This window comes from Callorhinchus milii, unplaced genomic scaffold (assembly GCF_018977255.1).
Source record: "Callorhinchus milii isolate IMCB2004 unplaced genomic scaffold, IMCB_Cmil_1.0 Scaffold2, whole genome shotgun sequence".
NCBI classification, from domain to species: Eukaryota; Metazoa; Chordata; class Chondrichthyes; order Chimaeriformes; family Callorhinchidae; genus Callorhinchus; species Callorhinchus milii.
In genome coordinates this window covers 89,266,687-89,288,943 of record NW_024704743.1, presented here as the reverse complement: position 1 = coordinate 89,288,943, position 22,257 = coordinate 89,266,687, and the positions used below count along the sequence as shown (strand labels likewise).

General features: G+C 42.7%; 1 protein-coding gene across 1 annotated transcript in view; it reads right to left on the bottom strand.

Moving 5' to 3' along the window:
* LOC103184936 (matrix metalloproteinase-16) overlaps positions 1-22,257 on the bottom strand; it is a 135,896-nt gene that overhangs the window by 63,872 nt on the left and 49,767 nt on the right. The window contains exon 3 of the mRNA XM_007903198.2: positions 1,967-2,089. Within this exon, the coding sequence (XP_007901389.1) occupies positions 1,967-2,089 (123 nt within the window). The remainder of the gene's footprint in view (positions 1-1,966; positions 2,090-22,257) is intronic.

Sequence of the window (22,257 nt, the reverse complement as noted above, 5' to 3'; positions counted from 1 at the left end):
AACAAACAGGAGGTGGCATTGGTGACTTGAAAACCTGGACTTCTGCCTTTTTTTTAACCTTGGGAACTGACAGGTAGAGAGCCGGCACTGCATGCACGTGCAGTGAAACCAGCTATCGCAATTCGCCATTGGGATTTTGTGGATTCAACCAAGGATTCAACTAAGTGAGGTGCCTTGGGTTCCACCTGTTCCTTGTTTGCATTAATGACCTGGATTCACAGATGTAGTGCAAAGTAGTTTACAGTCAACAACAAGTTAGAGGAATCAACGTCGGCAGCTGAGATCTTACAATAAGAGTTTGATAGGGTATGTACCTGGACTGATCATTGGACCAGTGAAATTCAATCAGTATAAAATGCAAGTTACTGACACAGGGAAAAAATTCAGCCAGCATATTAAATAAAATTGTCATTTTGTGCTTGAAAACCCCCTCCCCTTCCCCGATTTCACATATACAGATGGCTGGCCAAAACCATAAACTGTAAAGTATGTACAGAAGCAGAGAGAGAGTGGTGCCTCCCAACTGTTGACCTGCTTAAGAAAATAAAGGAGGTTAAAAGGAATGTTATTACACAGAGCACTGTCACAATGATAAATACCTGACTACAAATGGGTGTTGAAACTGAGTCCATAACAGCATTTAAAAGACAAATTACATAAATAATTGAGTGAAAATATTATTAAAGGGGAATAGCTTGGAAATGGTATCTTGGTAGTTAGCCAATAGGGGATCTAGCACTACGACATAAACAATGGTTGAATGGGTTCCTACTGTGCGGTAAACTTACTAATCATTCTCTGATCTGAAGTTGCAAACTCACGCTGTGGCATGGATCTATATGGGCACCTATTGCCTGCTGATAGCTGGGAGGGCAATTAATAATGTGTGAGCTTTGTCAGTGGGTGTTTGTAGATGGAGCGGAGAGGAGCATCAAAACATCATAGTCCTTCTGGGATACAAAGAAACACATTTTCAGCAGGGGTTGTCATGCAGGAACCAAAAGCAAGTGGGGGCTGATTTTCCTCTCTAATCCAGGAATTGTATAAACTATTTTAAATTAATAATTTAAATATTATTTTTAACAATTTCCAGGTCACTGCTGATGAATGACCAGCCACACTGCCCTATTAGCAGTTCTTGGAGGGGCAGACTGGGCACTAGGGGCAGAGATTCTTACCAATCAGCTCTTGTTAAACCTGCAAGCCAAAGCCCTAACAGGTAGGGTGGTCTGAGCTGGACATGAAGTGAGAAAGCTTGCCATGCAGTGCTCTCAATGGCAAGCTATGTGCTTTTAGCTGGTTAGACATCAGCAGTACCCCAATGGACACTTTGGGATCCCCAGGCCTTGGTTCTTGTCAATCAGCACCTAATACACTTGGAACTAGATGAGCAGGATGAATCCTTTCAACGAGAGAGTGTGCATTCCATTCCAGACACAGAAATGTCTACATGTAGGTGGGATGCATGGAACTCTCAGTGTAGTTTAGACACTCCTAAGCATGGTGATGGATTTCCGCATTTGTGTCAGAACCCCCCGCCCACCCCAAAACAAATTTTTTAAAATTAATTTGAACTTCAAACGGCTATAAGATAAACAACCAATAATAACAGAAATACTTACAGCAAACTAACAGAGGCACACTTATCCTGGCAACAGACCAGATTACAGATTACTGTGCTCTTAAAATAGTCCATGTGATATTTAGATTTAAAGATGTCCTACAGAAATACAAAATTCAATATTTACTTGTCAGCGATAAGCCAATTGCAGGTAGTCATCTGACAAGTCATATGTTACAGCATATTCACCTGATGAATATTAAGTGAAGCTATTCACTTAATGGCTTGTGAGTAAAATAAAAAGTATTTTTTTTGTTAATTTAACCTTTTCGCATCGAAACAACTCAAAGCATTTCACATTTACAGTCAGGTGCAGTGACTGTTTGCATTGGCAAAAGTAAGTACCTGTAGGTGATATGTTTGTGATGCCACTTCTGCCCAGTTAATGCATACCGCTTTCTTCGGATATTAAACCGTGAGTTGCTTCCGAACTGGTCAGGCACACCGCAACGAGGCCTTTTCATCCAACTGTGAAAGATAACGTAGAATTAAATTCCAAACATTCATCGTTCTTGTAACAGTTTGGGTGGGGGAGGACGTGTTTTTTTTACAATTGTAATGTCTGCTCTTTGAAGGGGAACATCTCCACTGCAGGAACCATATGGTTTAATGTGAAGAGAGAATGAGAGCAATCTGCTTTAAACAGACCCCATTATTTTCAAAGTAATTCATTTTTAATTTCTAATATATACAGTATTTTTAACTGATTTGAATGGATCACTGAACTACCTTTTTGATTAAGTTTTTTAAAAAAAATATTTTTCACACAAAGTTTAATCCCAGATTCTTTATTTTAATTCCCATGGATCAATTAAAAACTGTCAAACCATACAGGTGTAATAGAGGATCAGGAAGTCTATTTATCAACGGATTCTATTTCTACATCTAATCAAAAGGTTAGGGTACCAAGGTCTGTTCATAACTCATCTGTTCATTCATTCCTCAGACTGTTGCTGCTACTTCATTGCTGCCTGTTAAACACTGAGGCACTGGAGCTTTTAATGCTCTTTCACGTGAAATAAATGCTCAGACCATGGTACCAATTATATATTCTGGATATGTTTCTTATAGCAGCGATGGTTCAAACACGCTAATAATCTAAGAGTTTAAATGTTTCCTCCAATGGAGATTTTGTTACCGAAATTGACTCCATTTTAGGGGGGAAAAAGCAGAATGCAGAAAAAGACAAACAAGTTGATATTATAATTGATAAACATATTTTGAAATTATTGTCCTTATTTGGCAGCAAATCTGATGTATAATTTAGAAGTAGTGCACTTAAAGGAATGATTGATTGAGGATTAATCCTGGCAATGCTGAACTAAGTGCATTAACCACCCAGTAATTTATAATTTCCCATTCATTACAGAGAACCGTTTTTAATGATTAACTTTTAATTTATGAAGCAATACGTCACGTTTTCTGACAAGCTGGAAGACATGGCTGCTTTATGGCACTTTTCTACTGAAAACACAGTGTCCGACCAGAATCTGCATCAGAATTAACAGGCCTGTCTTTAAACTCATCTGAATGCCCATTAGTTATTTTAAAATGTGAGTGAAATGCCAGCAGAACTCTCAACTCTTCATCTCCATGAAAACTTCAAGGACAGTCCGAGTGCACTACCTCCAATCTTTTCAAACCTAGCAGTTAAAGAAAATGTACTCTGCACCAGCTGCAGTTTAACTGAAAATGGTGTGAATCTGAAGTAGGAGGAAGATTCATTCCCTAACACAGTTTGTGTTCATCTGGAGTGGGTTCAAAGAAATTGAGTTATACTATGGAACATTTGCTGATTCAACATAAAGCAACATATCGAACCAAAATAAAAGCTGTGCAGTATATCAGATTGATTCTACCAAATCTTCCCCCTCATTCTTATTCAACCACGTGTGTTGAATTCTTCAATATTGAATGAATCTGTAATATTATTATTTTTCCCAAATGATAGGATGCAAACACAGATCCAAAATCAGGCATGCCATAATTAACCCATTCAAGGCAGGCATTGCCGTTTCTGAAATAAATAAATCCACAGCAAACCAAAGCAGACTTGTATTTGAAAATTAAAGAGGATTTTTTTAAATAACAAAAAGACAAATAAAAGATTCTCACCTCATGGTCATTTCACTATATACCATGTGAAAGAAGCAAAGAACAGAACAAAAAAAATGAAGCCATTAAGATGCCATTGTCCATGCACAGAGTGGCTAAAGAATACTCTGTGCATACCACATTCTCTTTAAAAGTAGAGCCTAATTTTCAAAGCACCTCGTGCTGTAGCTGCTTCAGGGGAGAACAGCTAAGGCATTTCTCTTTCTGCAAGCAAAGGATTTTGAGCTGCATTAAACATGTCCCAAAAATAAATTGCATGTCTGTTTCTAAATGATGGGAAAAATCTAAATATGGACTTTATTAAATACGTGAGCCTATATTTGATAAAGTGGACAAACTGGATAACAAATGACCTGAAACATTGATATTCCCATCTTATCCAATGGGAGATGAGGGGAGGGAGGAGGCGAGAGGGAAGAGACTGACATTTATTTTCATTGTCCTATTCATTGGGAATTTTCTTTCTGCCACATCGTCAGCATTTAACAAGATGTATTATGTTCAGCCAAATCCAACAGCATCAATTTGGTTAGGGATTATATTGCTCCATCACAACATATAAGCAGCAAACTGCATGTGCGAATGTGGTGGATTTACTCAAATATGGAGTTAAATATAATTACTCTTGAAAATCAGGCTCCACAACTTCATCTAATATTATGCAAAACAGCTCAAATTAGCCCATAAAAAGCTCTCAATCTGATTTTTGTACAGAAACACTAGCAAGCTTCCTTTCGAAAAAGTGAATTGCTTCTCCATTAGGTAGATGTACTGCCTAGTATTGTACAAGAGCGGCCCAGGTTGGATCCCTGTTAGAATAGGATGGTGATTTCTCTCCAAGGAGAGAGTGCACATTGCCTTCCCAACACAGGAAAATTTCCATGTGTGGGTAGCGTACATGTGTAGCACTCATTCCATTTGGATACTCTTTACGTGGTGATGGGCCTCATACATCCTGCTCAGTAGTTCAAAACTATAATAAGTCTTGGTATCTTTGAGGTAGGGAAAGGAAAAAATAGAAAAGGTTTCTATTTATAATCACTTTCCAATGACCCTGGTCTCCTCCCAATTAAAGGTGTTTGTCTGGATAATAATGATCATTGCATGTGTAATAATGCTTCAGGAGGATATCTTTGAAGCACTTTGAGAAGTCTCAACAATGTGATGAGCGCTGTAACAAATGCTAGGATTATTATTACTATTATTATTATCTCAAAGCGCTGCCAAGCATATACTGTAAGTAATGACTGTGTATTTGTCGAAGAATACAAAGGAATCAGGACATTTGCAAATAGCAATATCCCACAAAGAGCAATGTGGTGAATGACCAATTTTATTTAGGGGATTGGTGGCCGAGAGACCAGGAGAAACTCCATTCGCTTATTAAATGGTCACATGGGTAAAATATTCCTGTTTATTGTTGTGGAACAGTGAACAGAACAGCAGAGAGAATTTTATTCTGTATCTAAATGTGCTTTACCTAATGTGGGAGTGCTTAATACCGACATTTTGGGAAAGCATTTCGTTCTCCAGCAGTAATAATAATAATCCTTGCATTTGATATAGCGTCTTATCTAGTCTTTGAGACGTCTCAAAGTGCTTCATAGAATATACTGTAAAGTGAATTGACTGTATATTTTGTGGTGCAATGCGCCAACCAATTGCACACAGCAGTGTCCCACAAACAGTCGTGGATTGAAGTGACCAATTTAACATCCCAACCTGAATAAGCACAACATCCAAAGGGGGAGGGAAGGAAAGGTATCAAAAATGTAACCCTGTTAATCTTGGAATGATCATTTTGCAATACCAAAATAACAAAACCACTAACCAATAACCTCCACCAATAAGTTATGACCTTGTACTAACACATAATTTTTCTGTTTCAAAAAATACAGTGTAGCCCTTCTCAACCATTTTGAGATGCTACCTGTGTGAATTGCACTATCCAAATGCAAGTTGTTGTTGTTTTACAGCTCTAGTTCAGGGTATGGACCCCATTCATTGCACACACTTGATGGCTCGCTTCCCAACACGCCGGTTGGTTCCCCCATTAAAAATGGCCAACTCCTGAGACTCAGAATCATAGCCAACATCACTTCCTGCACATTGCGCATATGCAGTACACAGGAAGTGATATCAATCTTTTTTAAGGAATTGGATGGGGAGTGTGTGCATGTGCAGTGAAGCTTGCCACAATGCAGATTGAGATTTTATTGACTCCAAAACCATCTTATAGTAAAGCTGCATTCCTTTTTCATTCCCTCAAAGTTTGCTTTCCTAAATTAAGGGTCTGTAGTGAGCGCTCATTCTCTATTGTAAACCTGTTATTAAAACATATTAAGGTCGAATGCAAATACAGTATTTTTTACTTTGTGACCCTGATGTGCCATCCTGACTGTTACCTAATATGTATTGTGTTGTCCCTCTATCTGTAGGTTCCCTAACCATTTGGATCATGTAGATGTCTAGCTTCACATCCATAAACACATTCATTGCTCCTTTTTGGCCCATCGTAATCCCTTTTGGCAAAACATCTATATTTCTACTGTGTACTGTAAATTTGTGCCTAATCCTTTAAATTCTTACACCTTTGAGGAAAGGGTGAAGTAATTACAACTCAATAGGATCTTACATTATCACGCATTTTAGAGCTATCACTTTATGGGGGGAGAACTTTATGTACCGTTAAGAACATTGTTAGTTTGTACAGTTTTGATTGCTGGAGAAATGAAGCTCAATACAATGAAATACAAGTTACATCAAGAACATCTTGTCACAATTCTTTGAAAGCATGAAATGATGATAATAGCCTAGTCTCAATGCGCCTTTAGACACATTGTGCAGCCACCCAAAGCAAGGTTCCATCTAAGGAACTGTCCACATACAACACATAATAAGATGTAGAGTGCTGTACTAAGAAATAAGAAAGAGAATTAACGAAATTCAAGGAAAGCCTTTATAAATCAAATTGAAAAAGTAAAAGACTTCAGCAAATAGCAAAATAAAATGGGATGAAGTTTGTGACATTTTATTTGATAATCTGCAGAATTTCAGGTACTAATACTCGACTGATTTCCGCTCTAAACACTCCTGCAGTTTAGGGATTTTCAAGCTTTATAGCACACAAAGATCTCTGTGCTTCCCAAAATAGAGGAAGAACAGTGACTTTCACCAACTAATTATAGGATAGGAGTGTAATTCTGCTGACATCCTACAAAAACAGTTTTGGATTCTGCCTGTAAAATGATAAATATAGTTTTACCTCAGACACTCTGAATAAATATCGCAAACAAAATCTTTTTGAAAAAGCTCCATTGTCCCAAATCTGCAGGACTTTTTGGAGCTGAAACCATGAAATTCCATGATTTGATATCAGATTTAATGTAAGTTTCATAAAATGTCACATGTTTACCCTCCAAGAAATGAACAACTTTTTGTATGAAGTTGCACAAACAAGTATGTAACATTAATGTTCTTAATGTGCATGTGCATCGCTAACTGCAATGTATTCAATCACCATGTTTGAAGATGCACTACTGTGTTCTGAATGCAATGTTGCACTAACTTAATTAAAGATATCCTCAAATGATACTTTAACAAGTGATGGGGTGTTAGCTATTCATCAGCTTCGTTCTCCTCTATATCTCTATTACTAGCTACTTATGACTTGAAGAGGTATTTCAATTCAATTAAGAGTTGTTTCAAAGCCATATCAAAAAAAGTAAGTGCAGGCAACACTTTGCTGAGTATCAAATGGCATCAGAAAAGTCGGAAATTCGAGTAGCAGGCAATAGTATTGTACATTTATCACCAGAACAACTCTTGTAATCTTAGAATAAAATGTAAGTTTCAGTTTAGAGGAAGAAATTATTGATTGAGAAGCAATAAAAAAAGAATTTCCCTTTGGAATGACGGACTAAATCAAACTACCTGGATTCAATTCCCCAATAAAGACAATACATATACAGTGGTACTTATTCTCTGCTACTTAAATAGAATGGAATGACAAGAGGTTGCTCTGCAGGTTTCCATATAATGTAATAAATAGTAATCACTGTAGATTAGCAATGAACTGTTGGGGTAAGACTCAATGGTAATAATTATCATATTATTAATAAATGTGATCAATGAAGCCAATCAACAGTTAGATAGTCAATAACTAAAGATTGGCCGTGAACAGATACCCCATTCACAAATACTGTACGTCCAATGTCCCAAAGTCCATCATTTGATTTGCCAGTCACATCATTGGAGTGCCAGAACATGGGGTACCACTCTTATTCATTTTGTTGTGTTAAACTTCCCGCATGAAACTGAACACCTGCTCCCTCGACCCCATCCCTACCCCTCTCCTTATCTCCCAGCTCAACCTCCTTGTCGCTCTACTCACAGACATCATAAACCTCTCCCTGTCCACTGGTACAGTTCCCACCCAACTAAAAAACGGCGTCATCACTCCTATCTTTAAAAANCCATTCCTGGACCCATCTCTACTCCCAAACTACAGCTCCATCTCCAACCTCCCTTTCCTCTCCGAGGTCATGGAATGAGTTGTTGCTTTCCAGCTTTGCTATTTCCTCTCCCGCCACTCCCTTCATGAACCCCTCCAATCGGGTTTCCATGCCGCCCACAACACAGAAACAGCCCTGGTCAAAGTGACAAATGACATTCTGTCCATCTGCGACCAGGGCTCCCTCTGCCTCCTCATCCTCCTTGACCTCTCTGCTGCCTTCAACACCGTTGACCACGCTGTCCTCATCCATTGCCTATCCTCTCACCTCAATCTCACGGCTCTGTCCTTGACTGGATCAGATCATACCTCTCACACTGCCTTCACTTCATCTCCACAAAGAGTTTCTCCTCTAGCCCCCGCATCGTCTCATGCAGTGTTCCTCAAGGCTCTGTCCTTGGTCCCCTCCTCTTCAGGGGTCGACTTTCACATGTATGCGGATGACACCCAACTGTATCTCTCTGCCTCCACCCTTGACTCCAGGACCACTGCTGACTGATAGAATGTCTGTCAGACATCAAGTCCTGGATGAGAGCTAACTTTCTTCAGTTGAACGTCAACAAGACCGAGGCCCTCCTGATTGGCTCCCATCAGCGCCTCCTCAACTTGGGCACTGACAGCATCACCATCCATGGTTCCACACTCCACCCTGCTAAGCCAGTCCGGAACCTTGGCATCTTGTTTGACCCTCAACTATCCTTTCTACACCACATCTGTGCCATGACCCGCTCTGCCTTCCCCCACCACCGCAACATCGCCCGGCTCCACCGCTGTTTCACACCACTGGGCGCCAAAACCCTCATACATACTTTCTACACATCGAGGCTTGACTATGCAAACACCTGCTTGTCGGCCTCCCCAACTCCTCCCTGCATAGGCAGCAGATCATTCAGAACTCTGCAGCCCCTGTCCTCTCCCACCCCAGGCTCTGTGACCCTATCACCCCCATCCTCTCCCAACTTCACTGGCTTCCCAACACACAGAGTATACAGTTCAAGATCCTGGTCCTCACTTTTAAAGCTCTCCATGGTTTTGCTCCCCCCTACCTCTGCTACCTCCTAATCCCCGACCCTCCTGCTCACTCCCTCCGCTCAGCGGGCTCTGGCCTGCTTCACGTCCCCTGCCTTGCTCACCCCACTACTGGTGGGCGGGCCTTCTGCCACTCTGCCCCACCCTCCGGAACTCAATCTCACAGACCCTCCACCTCGCCCCCTCCCTTGCCTCCTTCAAGACCAATCTTAAGTCCCTCTTCTACGACCGTGCTTTCGATCTCCCTGCTTCCCCCCTGCCCTCCACCCTCCCCGATCCTGACTCCCAGCTCGGGTCCGAAACCTTGTCTGTCCAGCACCTTAGAAAGTCTTCCTGATGTGAAAGGCGATATACAAATGTTATTTTGTTGTTGCTGTAAACTGATATCTATAACTGGTACTCTAATGCTGTGGGTTCGCAAGTCAAATGATGGTGTGGGTAAACTTTGGATTAAACCAATGCAATAGAATTGAAGGAGGAATGCGTAGCCATTCTTTAGTTATCAACAAACTTTATATTAAAATAATACCTGCATTTGACATAGTGCCTTATGATATCCTATGTTAGTCTGGCTAAATCAGTAGCACTCTAGTCTCTGAGTTAAAAGCGGTTCAAGTCTCACACTAGAACTCATATAGTCTATACTGATATTCAGGTGCAATCCCATGGGTATGCATGCTGCATTGTCAGTGCTGTGCTTCGGATCAGATGTTAACCTAAGGTCCCAGCTGTCTGTTCAGGTGGACGTTAAAGATCTTATGGTATTATTTGAAAAGAAAAGGGAGTTAATTTTACATGAGGGTTAATTATCATCATAATTTTCAATGTTTGGCATGAACCCAACATTGCTGGATTCCTACGAAACCTGCAGTAATAGACTAAATGGCCACAAGGTGGCAGATTCCCCTCCCGCCGCACACCTTCTCGCATGCTCCAACCTTCATCACTGCCATTTTTTTGAAGTCAGATTTTATTTTTTAAACTTTGTAGTTCTTGATGAGTGTGGTAAGTATTATTTTTGGTCGAATAGCTTAATACACCAAAATTGAAGCCCCAACAATGAGTTCTTAGGCAAAGTGGAGGCTTCAATGTGGAGTAGGAGAAAACAAACGAACAACAAATAATCCTCTGCTATTTCCCGGCGCCTTGGGGCATCCTCCCAACATGAAAAATTATACAAATGTAATTTGGTATTGTATTTCTACCACCTCCAGTGTGATTCCATCACCAATCAATAGTAATAACTGTGTAATCATTAGCAATGAACTGTTGCGGTAAGACTCATTGTGTCTATAATAATTATCACATTATGTAAAAACATATGCTGAATTTCAGGTGATAATACTCAACCACTTTCCACTGTAAACACTCCTGCAGTTTAGGGATTTTTAAGCTTTTATCTTTGCACACAAAGATCTCTTTCCCTCCCCTCTCAGCACTCCGAAAGGACTGTTCCCTCCATGACTCCCTGGTCCACTCCTCCATTACCACCAACACCTGATATCCTTCCCCCGGCACCTTCCCATGCCAGGGCAGGAGATTATACCTGCCCTTTCACCTCCTCCCATACCACTGTCCAGGACCACAAACACTGCTTCCAGGTGAGAAAGTGGTTTACATGTACTTCCACCAACCTAGTATACTGTATTCACTGCTCACAATATGGTCTCCTCTACAACAAGGAAACCAAACACAGAATGGGTGATTGCTTTGCCAAACACCTCCGTTCCATCCACAAGTGCAACCCTGAGTTTCAGTCGCTTGCCACTTTATTTCTCCTTCCCAATCTGACTCTGACCTCTCTGTCCAAGGTCTCCTATGCTGTTCCCATGAAGCACAACACAAGCTCGAGGAACAGCACCTCATCTACATCCTAGGCCCCTTACAGCCCCCTGACCTCAACATTGACTTTAACCACTTCAAACCTTAACCATGGTTCCCATCTTCTCGCCTTGCCTTCCCCCTCACCCTCTTCTATAAAAATTCAGACATCTTCTGGGTCTCAGACACATCTTTTCTTCCTCTAATCTCCCACTATTACCTTCTTTTGTCTTGCATCACCAACACCTCTGATCTCATCAACGTCTGTGCTCCACCTAATTTTTCCTTTGTCTTTCTTTCTCCGCACCCTTCTCTGTTTTTCCTTATAAACTGCTCCCTTCCAACACACCGCGGTTCTGATGAAAGGTTATTGAGCTAAAACGTTTACTGACTTTCCTCTCTCCATAGACGATGCCTGACCTGCTGAGCGTTCCCAGCGACTTCTGTTTTTATTTCAGATTTCCAGATGCTGCAGTATTTGTCTTTTGTTAGGAGAAAACATTTGTGGGCTGAGGGAGTGCCCGTTTACCTCCCCTTCCCTAGGACAAGAGTTAACAGTTGATCATTTGACATCCAACAAACACAAGTTTGCGCCCTCACTTGATGGATGGCAGTTACCAGGAACTCCCTATGAGTTTCTTGTTTCTTTGTGAGCAGCATCTTAATGTTCTAGAGGCCCAAATCCAATGCCACATACCAGCCTTACTCAGCGCTAGTTTAATTCAGGTCCCCTTGGCAAATAGATGTTCCTGTTGTGAAACTGACTCCGCCTCCAGGGTGTTCAGCAACAGGTCAGTGAAGACCGGAGCCCTCCCTCCCTGCAGCCGCTTCCCCTTTGTATCACAAATGCATCTTACTGTTTGGTATTGGACTTCACAAATGGGTTGCAATCGGTTCACCATGAACACTGCAAATAGTGGGAATAACTAACACAGACATAAAATTATCCAACTCAAATTTTACTCCATCATGTTGGTTATCTGCCCCGTGATAACTGTGCTTCTGTTTTTATACAATAACCACAACAAATTACTCTTGTATAGTGCCCTTCATGTCATAGAGATACCCCAGGGTGCTGGACAGTCAGAAATTTTTGGACCTGAGCTGGGAGTTGGGGTCAGGAGGGGTGGAGGGCAGTGGGGGGTAGGGGTAGGAGAGTGACCGTGGGTAAAGTCAAAGAGGAAAGTCTTAAAACGGGACTTGAAGGAGGAAATAGAGGGGGTGAGGTGGAGGGATTGTGGCATAGAGTTCCAGAGCATGGGGGCAGAGATGCTGAATGCCAGACCACCAATGCAAGGGATCTGGAGCAGGCCAGTGACCGCTGAGCGGAGAGAGCAGGCAGGCTGATATGGGGTTAGGAAGTCGGAGAGGTAGGGGGGAGCAAGACCATGGAGGGCTTTGAAGGTGAGAACGAGGGTGTTTTACTCGATTCTCTGAGGGATGGGTAGCCAGTGAAGCCGGGTAAGAATGGTGGTGATTGGTTCGTGGAGCCTGGTGCAGGAGAGGTGCTCTCAAAATGGGACAGTTTTGAGTAATCTGTACCTTCTGGAGGGAAGAGTTGAGAAGTCGAGCAAGCAGGCAGTTGGTGTAGTCGAGCTGCGAAGTGATGAAATAGTACCTTTACCCAATCACATAATTTCTATCTGCTGCTGCCCTGCTTATGATGCCCTGGCCTATGCTGTAGGCTGAATTTCCTGCAACTGTAAACTAATAACTTCTCTCTGCCTACTTCATGAACTGCACATTGTATTTGGGATTTCCATTTCACACCAAGTACTAAAAACATGATTTCTTCAATGAAAAGTGATTACAGGAGTTAAAACTAACTGACCCAGTTAACATTTTCTAGGTCAGTCAGTCAGTCAATCATCAGATTAAGCAATGAAGCTGCTCTTCACAAGGAATTATCAGTGATAAAAGTCTTGTTTCACTAGATTAAGACAAGACCTTTTGGGCATTTAGTCATTACTGAACCCAAGAGATTCCCTTATAAAAATAAACTCCTTTATATAACTTTGCTCCACCTAGAGCAATGAGATGAGTACACCTATTCTTCTCAGTAGATCCAGTGCAAATTGATTTGGATGAGACATCCTTACATCACTAAGTTTTTCTGATAGCACATTGCAGAATCAAATTCTGATCTGGAAGGGGATTTCAGTTTTACAATGAAAGCCCAGGTTGTGAGAAGATTAAATGTCATTACTGTTGCTTGGCATTTAGTGTGGATCGGTATGGAAGTTTGACACTGGGTGGAATCTAAAGTGCAGGAGTGTCAATCCGGATTCAGAAGAGATTTGTAAATACTGAATCCTACCAGATATGCCTCACCTGACCCACTACAATGTTGTTTTGATGCATGTCTTAAAGAGATTGGATGAGAGTGGAGTTAACGGATCAATGGTATTGGCTGGATTAAATATAAACAAATCCTTTGTGAATACAGATTTTGACTTGCACTTTTTATATCCCTCTTCGTTCACTGTTGATCTGCTGAAAATCTACATGCATAAACTGTTCAAACAGCTTTGTGGGAGTAATAAGGGCACATACTTTACAAAGATGATGCTAATAATAGCAGAGATGAGAATGCTTTTATTTTATGAGATCACTACCCCCTCGCCACCTCCCACTCACACCCTGCGCCCCACCCATCCCTCCCTAAACACCTTTGACCCTGTGTCTCAAGCTACCGGCCCATCTCCAACCTCCCCTTTCTCTCCAAGGTCTTGGAAAGAGTTGTCGCCTCCCAACTGCGCTCTTTCCTCTCCACCCATTCTCTTTTTGAACCCCTTCAGTCAGGTTTCCGTGCTGCTCATAGCACAGAAACTGCCCTGGTCAAGGTCACCAATGATATCCTGACTATCTGTGACCAGGGCTCCCTCTGTCTCCTCGTCCTCCTCGACCTATCGGCAGCATTCGATACGGTCGACCACGCTATCCTACTCCACCGCTTGTCCTCCCACCTCAACCTTCAAGGCACTGTCCTTGAATGGTTTAGCTCTTACCTTTCCCACCGTCTTCACTTCGTCTCAACGAATGGCTTCTCCTCCACCCCCCGTACTGTCTCATGTGGTGTCCCTCAGGGCTCTGTCCTCGGTCCCCTCCTCTTCACCCTCTATATGCTCCCCCTCGGTGACATCATCCGCAAACATGGGGTTAACTTCCACATGTATGCGGATGACACCCAACTCTACCTTTCCTCCTCTACTCTCAACTCCACGACCACCGATGTCCTGACAGCCTGCCTGTCCGACATCGAGTCCTGGACGAGAGACAACTTTCTTCAGCTCAACGTGCGAAAAACCGAGGCCCTCCTGATTGGCTCACGTCAGCGCCTCCGCACCTCAGGCGCTGACACCATCAGCATCCAAGGCTGCACTCTCCACCTCTCAAAGCCAGTCAGGAACCTCGGCGTTTTGTTCGACCCTGAGCTGTCCTTTCTCCCTCACATCCGCACCACAACTGGCACCGCCTTCCATCACCTCCGGAATATCGCCAGATTACGGCACTACCTCACCCCTCACGCTGCTGAAACCCTGGTTCACGCCTTTGTCACCTCAAGGCTGGACTATGGGAACTCTCTCCTCGCCGGCCTTCCCGGCACCTCCCTCCACAAGCTGCAGGTCATTCAGAACTCTGCAGCTCGTGTACTGTCCCGCACCAGGCTTCGGGACCACATCACTCCCACCCTCGCTCGCCTCCACTGGCTCCCCATCCCCCAGAGGATTGATTTCAAGATCCTCATCCTCACCTACAAGGCCATTCACGGCCTTGCTCCCTCCTACCTCTCCAACCTACTATCCCCCTACCTACCTGCCCGTACCCTCCGTTCCTCTGGCTCCGGTCTGCTCCACGTCCCCGCCCAACCGCCCTACTATCGGTGGTCGGGCCTTCAGCCTCTCAGCCCCGAGGCTCTGGAACTCCATCCCCCAGTGCCTTCGCCTTGCTTCCTCCCTTTCCTCCTTCAAGGCCGGTCTCAAAACCTTTCTCTTTGACCGTGCCTTCAGCTCCCCTCTCGACTCTCTTCCTCCTCCTCGCTCCCTCCCTTCCCTCCCCTCACCCTGACCATTTCCCCCCTCCTCTCTCCCTCCCTTCCCTCCCCTCACCCTGACCATTTCCCCCCTGCTCGGGTCATGACCCAACTGTGCAGCGCCTTGGGACGTCCTCCTGACGTGAAAGGCGCTCTATAAATGGAATCTTGTTGTTGTTGTTGTTGTCTCCCTCTTCCCTCACCTCCATCATTTCAAAAATGAAGCCCACCACCTGCTCCCTCGACCCCATCCCTCTCCTTACCTCCCAGTTCCATCTCCTGGCCCCTCTTTTAACCAACATCACCAATCTCTCCTTAACTACTGGCACTATTCCCACCCACAAAAAACAGCTGTCATCACCCCCATCCTCAAAAAGCCTTCCCTGGACCTATCCCTACTCTCCAACTATTGCCCCATCTCCAACCTCCCATTCCTCTCCAATGTACTTGAATGAGTCGTCGTGTTCCAACTTCGCTCTTTCCTCTCCCACCATTCCCTCTCTGAACCCCTCCAATCGGGTTTCTGTGATGCCCACAGCACAAAAACAGCCCTGGTCAAAGTCACTAATGACATTCTGAACATCTGCGACCAGGGCGCTCTCTGCCTCCAGATCCTCCTCGACCTCTCTGCTGCCTTCAACACTATCAACCATTCTATCCTCCTACACCAGCTCTCCTCTCAGCTCAACATTTGTGAACCTGCCCTTACCTTGTTCGAATCCTACCTCTCCCACCATCACCACTTTGTCGACACTAACGGCTTTTCCTCCAGCTCCCGCTCTGTCACGTGTGGCATCCCCCAGGCTTCTGTCCTTGTCCCTCTCCTTTTCAATATCTATATGCTCTCCCTTCGTGACATCATTCGCAGGCATGGGATCAATTTCCACATGTATGCAGATGACACTCAACTCTACCTTTCTGCCTCCATCCTCGATTCCAGGACTATGGCTATCCTCACAGACTTCCTATCGGACATTAAGTCCTGGATGAGAGCTAACTTCCTGCAGTTGAACGTCAACAAAAATGAGGCTCTCCTGACTAGCTCAAGCCAGTGCCTCAGCACCTCAGGCATTGGCAGCATCAGCATCCATGGATGCACACTCCACCTCACCAAGCCAGTCAGGAACATAGGCATCTTGTTTGACCCACAACTGTCCTTTCTCTCCACATCTATGCCATGACCCATTCTGCCTTCCCCCACTTCCGCAACTTTGGCCGACTCGTACCACTGCCTCACCCCTTAGGCCACCGAAACCCTCATACGAGCCTTCATTGGAGTCCTGTAGCTTAGTGTTTAGAGCACTCACCTCGCGATCGAGTGACCTGGGTTCTATTCCCAGCAAGGCGAAATGTTGGGCAAGTTTCCTTACTCCACACACCTCTGTTTACCTAGCAGTAAGTAGGAACCCGGTTGTTAGTCAATTGGGGGATCGCTTTTCCGGGGATAAGAATCCTTCAAAAAAAATAGTAATAATTTGGTCACTCAATCCACGACTGTTTATGGGACACTGCTGTGCCAAATTGGCTGCCGCATCTCGCCCACAAATATACAGTCAATTCACTTCACAGTATGTTCTGTGAATGCCACCGTCTGGAATTCTGGAGTCACCCTCTGGATCTCCATCCCTCCGTCCCTCGGCCTCACACCCTCCATTGCCTTCTTCAAACCCCGTCTCAAGAACCTCCTCTTCAACCGTGCCTTTGATCACCCTCCTTATCCCCCCGCCCTCCGTCCTCCCCTATCACGAACCCCAGCTCGGGTCCGAAACCCTGATTGTCCAGCACCTTGGGACATCCTCCCAACGTGAAAGGCGCTATACAAACGTGATTTTGTTTGTTTGTAATAACTGGTTCTTCTATATTTCACAAGATTATATCAAGTTACATATTATTATGCCCATGTTCTTGTGTAAGTTTTCATCAATTAAACCTCTTTGTATGCTACAATCCTCTTGACTCACTCTGATAGGATGGCTTTGTTAAGCTATAAAGAACCTTAAAATAATGGCTAGTGCTAACTGTTATTTGTTACAAAGTCTAATGAAGCTTTTTTGTTCATCAGCAAATCCACATTGAAGAAACACAAATCAGGTCAAAATGCATCATTGATTTACTTGTGCATTCACAATAGAACAAATATCAACCTAACACCAATAAAAATAACAACATTTGTTTGCTTCCTTGCCTTCTGTAAGAAATCAAAATCTCCAAAATACTCATCCATGAAGATAGCGCACCTTAAACTATCAAAGAGTGGTATTCAAAAATACCAAATTACAAAATGTATCAAAGTTCAAGGTTGCAAAGTAACAACCTAATTAATATATTATTTAGTTAGTTGGGATCATAGACAAACAATTGACAAACTGAGGGCAGGAACAATTGTAGATAAACTCAGTAACATCTATAGAGAAACTCAGTACACCTGTATTTAGTATTTCCTCAAGAGATGTCAGGTTTGTTCTGGTAGACAAACAACATTTGGCCTTTTTATTATAAACCTTAACCATATTGTTCCTATGCAGTTCCAGTGAATTGAATGTTACAGATAAAATACTGATTTCCTTGTTCCTAGTTTAGCTTCCTGCCTGTTTTTACTAAATATTACATCTACAATTACAATTAAGTTGTTGTGGATCTTGGGAGTTTGGCATTACAAAGCAGGCAGTGAATAGCTGTAGGGAGCCTGGCTTTGGAATACGGCTAGTGGGCAAGTTAACTGCAGTGTAGTGTATGATAACAACAGAGACAGCAGTACTTTCAATGGCACAGAATAATCACCTGCTGTTATGTGACTCAGGAGAGGCAAAAATGAAGTGCTTCACAACAGCAACAACACCAACAAGATTGAACTGTTGCAAAGATGAAGGATTGTTTATGTATTTATTGTCACTGGTGAGGAGATGGGTACAACAGAAGTGAAATTTTCCAATTTCATATTCAGAGACAACAATAAGAGTTAATCGTTTCCAAAGTTGATGTGTTAGTAGAGGGTGCTACAAAGCAAACATATAATGGTGCCTGCACTTTTTGTGAGATTTTAAGCATTGATAAATAACTGCTATTATTTTTTACAACACTTTCTAATAAATAATTGTTAAGGCAGATTCTGGGATTTCAGCTTTAAGGTTTGCCGTGTACACATTCTCGGGTGGTTGATTGTTCTTGGATATTTTTGTGGTAACTAAACAATAGTATTTCATAAAATTCATTCTTCCACCAACAAATAAGTGTGAGAATGAAACAAATACATTGTGGGTCCAACAAATACATTACATTTAGAATTTCTTAAAATATTGAATGGAAATTACTCAGATAGGCTAGAAACAGACTCCTCTTGCCTCAAAGCCAATATTGACAAAGCCAGGCTGTTCATTCATCTTCAAGGACATGGATGTCAGCGCTTTTACTGAACAAAACAAATGAGTGGGCAGGTTGGTAAGGAGTTAAGAGGTCGCAGAGGTAGGGGCGAGCAAGGCCATGGAGGGCTTTGAAGGTGACGACCAGGATGTTGAACTGTATCCTCTGTGTGATGGGAAGCTACTGGAGTTGGGTGAGGATGAGGTGATAGGATCACGGAAGCTGGTGCGGCAGAGGACTCGAGCTCCAGAGTTCTGGATGATCTGCAGCCTATGGCGGGAGGCTGACAAACAGGGAGTTTTCATAGTCAAGCCTGAATGTTATGAAAGCAGGTATGAGGCTCTCGGCGGCCTGTGTTGTGAGATAGTGGCGGAGCCGGGCGATGTTGCGGAGGTGGGGGAAGGCAGAACGGGTCATGGCACGGATGTGGGGAAGAATGATAGTTGAGGGTCATAGGAACATAGGAATATAGGAACAGGAGTAAGCCATTCAGCCCATCGAGCCTGTTCCGCCATTTAATTAGATCATGGCCGATCTATATCTTTACTAGAATTTCAAATCCAATTTCCCGCTTTCTCCCCGTATCCCTTAAAACCCCGACCTACCAAAAATCTGTCAATCTCTTTTTTGAAGGTGTGGATGGATCCAGCATCCACAACCTGTTGGGGGAGAGAGTTCCAGATTTCTATCACCCTTTGAGTAAAAAAATGCTACCTAATTTCACTCTTAAATGGTCTGGTTATAATTTTAAGACTATGCCCCTTGTTTTGCATTCCCCCAACATTGGAAATAGCTTTTCTGCATCTACCCTATCATGCTAAAAACCTCTATCAAATCACCCCTCAATCTTCTAAACTCGAGGGAATACAATCCAAGTTTATGCAGCCTTTCCTCGTAACTTAACCCTTTTTGACCTGGTAACATTCTGGTGAACCTGCGCTGCACCCTCTCCAAGGCCAATATATCTTTCCTGTGGTGTGGTGCCCAAAACTGAACACAGTACTCCAGGTGGGGTCTGACTAACGCTCCATTCAGCTGAAGCATTATTTCTTCCCCTTTGTATTCCAGGCTTCTCGAGATAAAGGCCAACATACCATTTGCCTTTTTTATTATGTTTTGCACCTGGGAACTAGTTTTTAGTGATTTATGGATATAGACACCCAAATCTTTTTGCTCTTCCACAGCTCTTAATTTCTCCCCATTAAGAAAGTAATTCTGCCCTATCTTTTTTCAGTCCATAGCGGAAGACCTCGCACTTCCCTACATCGAACTCCATCTGCCACAGCTTTGCCCACTCTGTCTACATCCCTCTGTAACTTCCTACTCCCATCTTCACTACTTGCTGAGCCTCCTATTTTAGTGTCATCCGCAAACTTGGATATAAAACTTTCTATTTCTTCATCCAAGTCATTTATGTATGTGGAAAAAAGATGAGGTCCCAGTACAGACCTATGGGGACACCACTTGTCACGGCCCCCCAATCAGAGAACGTTCCCCTAATGCCTACCCTCTGTTTTATGCCTCCCAACCAATTGCAAAGCCACATCACAAGGTTACCTCCGATTCTGTGCGCCTCTATTTTTGCTAATAATCTTTTGCGTGGAACCTTATCAAATACCTTCTGAAAGTCCAGGTAAACAACATCCACAGACACTCTTTTATCAACCATTTTAGTGACTTTCTCAAAAAATTCAACTAGATTAGTTAGGCACGACCTACCCTTTACAAACCTATGCTGACTACCTTTGATGAGCTCATACCTCTCTAAATGTTCAGTCACTCTGTCCCTGATGATGGATTCCAGTAATTTCCCTACAACTGACGTTAAACTGATAGGTCTGTAATTTCCTGGTTTCTCCCTCCCTCCCTTCTTAAGTAAAGGGGTGACATTGGCAATTTTCCAATCTAAGCGCACAATTTCCGAATCTAGTGAGCTTTGGAAAATCATGACCAATGCATCTGCAATTTCCTCTCCTATTTCCTTTAATACTATGGGGTGGAAACTGTCAGGTTCTGGAGATTTGCCTATTTTGAGTCTCATTATTTTCTCCATCACTATTTTTTAAATTTATATTTAGTTTATTGAGCATTTCTTTTTGACTTATTTTCAGGTTCCTTTGTATGCTTGGTATTTTGTCCTCATCTTCTACAGTAAAAACTGTAGCAAAGTACTAGTCAGCCATATATTTATTTTCCATTATAGTCTCACCTGTATCTGTCTTTAATGGATCCACATTCGCCCAAGTTTACTCCCTTTTTGCTCCTTTTAGTACTTTCTTTGTCTCCCTTTGTTGCCTTTTGTATTTCTCCCAGGCCTCTGCATTTCCACTATCTTTTGCATTTGAGTAAGCTTCTTCTTTTAGCTTGATGGAATCTCTAACTGATTTTGTCCACCATGGTTATTTAACCACACAATTGGAGCCTTTGTATGCTCTGCACATTATCAAGTACTTTTTTGAATACTCCCCATTTCTCATCTGTAGGTTTACCCACTAGCAATTAAGCCCAGTTTACTGTGGTCAATATATTCCTCATCCCATTGAAATTTGCCTTACTTAAATTTAGCACCTTGGTTTGGGACTCCCCCTTCTCCCTCTCAAATCTAATGTCAAATTCAATCATATTATGATCACTATTTGCAAGGTGTTCCCTTACTGTCAGATTATTGACTAAATCTGGCTCATTACTCATCACCAAATCTAGTATGCCTTGTTCTCTTGTTGGTTCTAACACATATTGTTCCAAAAAGCTGTCCTGAATACATTCAAGAAACTTGTTACCTTTACTACCTGAGGTGTCCTGCTTCTCCCAGTCTTTGTGAAAATTAAAATCTCCCATTATAACCACGTTGCTTTTGCTACATGCTTCCCTGATCTCTGTATTTATATATTTCCCCACTAAATCGTAACTCTCTGGAGGTCTGTAGACTACTCCTAATAGAGTCTTACTTCCTTTGCTGTTCCTTATTTCTACCCACAGTGCTTCCAATACCTGGTTGCCCTTACTGAAATCTCTCCTTTCCACTGCTGCAATAGTGTCTTTTATCAATATTGCTACCCCTCCTCCTTTCCCAATGTCTCTATCTTTTCTAAAGATCTTATAGCCTGGAATATTTAGCTCCCAGTCCTGCCCAGCTTGCAACTAGGTCTCTGTAATAGCTACTACATCATACCCTTTGAGCTGAATTTGTGCTTCCAATTTACATGTTTTATTACTTATGCTACGTGCATTTGTGTACATAATTTTTTATTTGGGTATCTGTCACTAACTTACCTACATGCTCTGACAATGTTTTTCTCTTACATTTTGATTTGCTATACCTTGTGTGATAACTTCCTATTACCTTTTCTTTTCCTATAGTGTTTATGCTACCTTGATCGTTGCTCTTGTCCTCTACTTGCCCTATGTTTTTGTTATTTTTATCATCCAGCCCTCCCACCCCCTTTACTAGTTTAAAGCATTTTCAACAAGGGCTCTATTTACCTCCCTAATTACTCATTTTGCCAGGACATTTTTCCCAGCCTGGTTTATGTAGAGCCCATCACGATGGAATAGATCCTTCTTCCCCAAAAACTGGTGCCAGTGGCTCATAAATTGAAAACCCTGCCTCCCACACCATTCTTTCAGCCAAGCGTTTTTCTCCTTAATCCGCTTGTCCCTGTACCAATTTGTGCGTAGTTCAGGTAGTAATCCCGAGATTATTACCTTTGAGGTTCTGCTTTTTAATTTCACCCCTAGCTCATCAAATTCCCTCATTAGAGCATC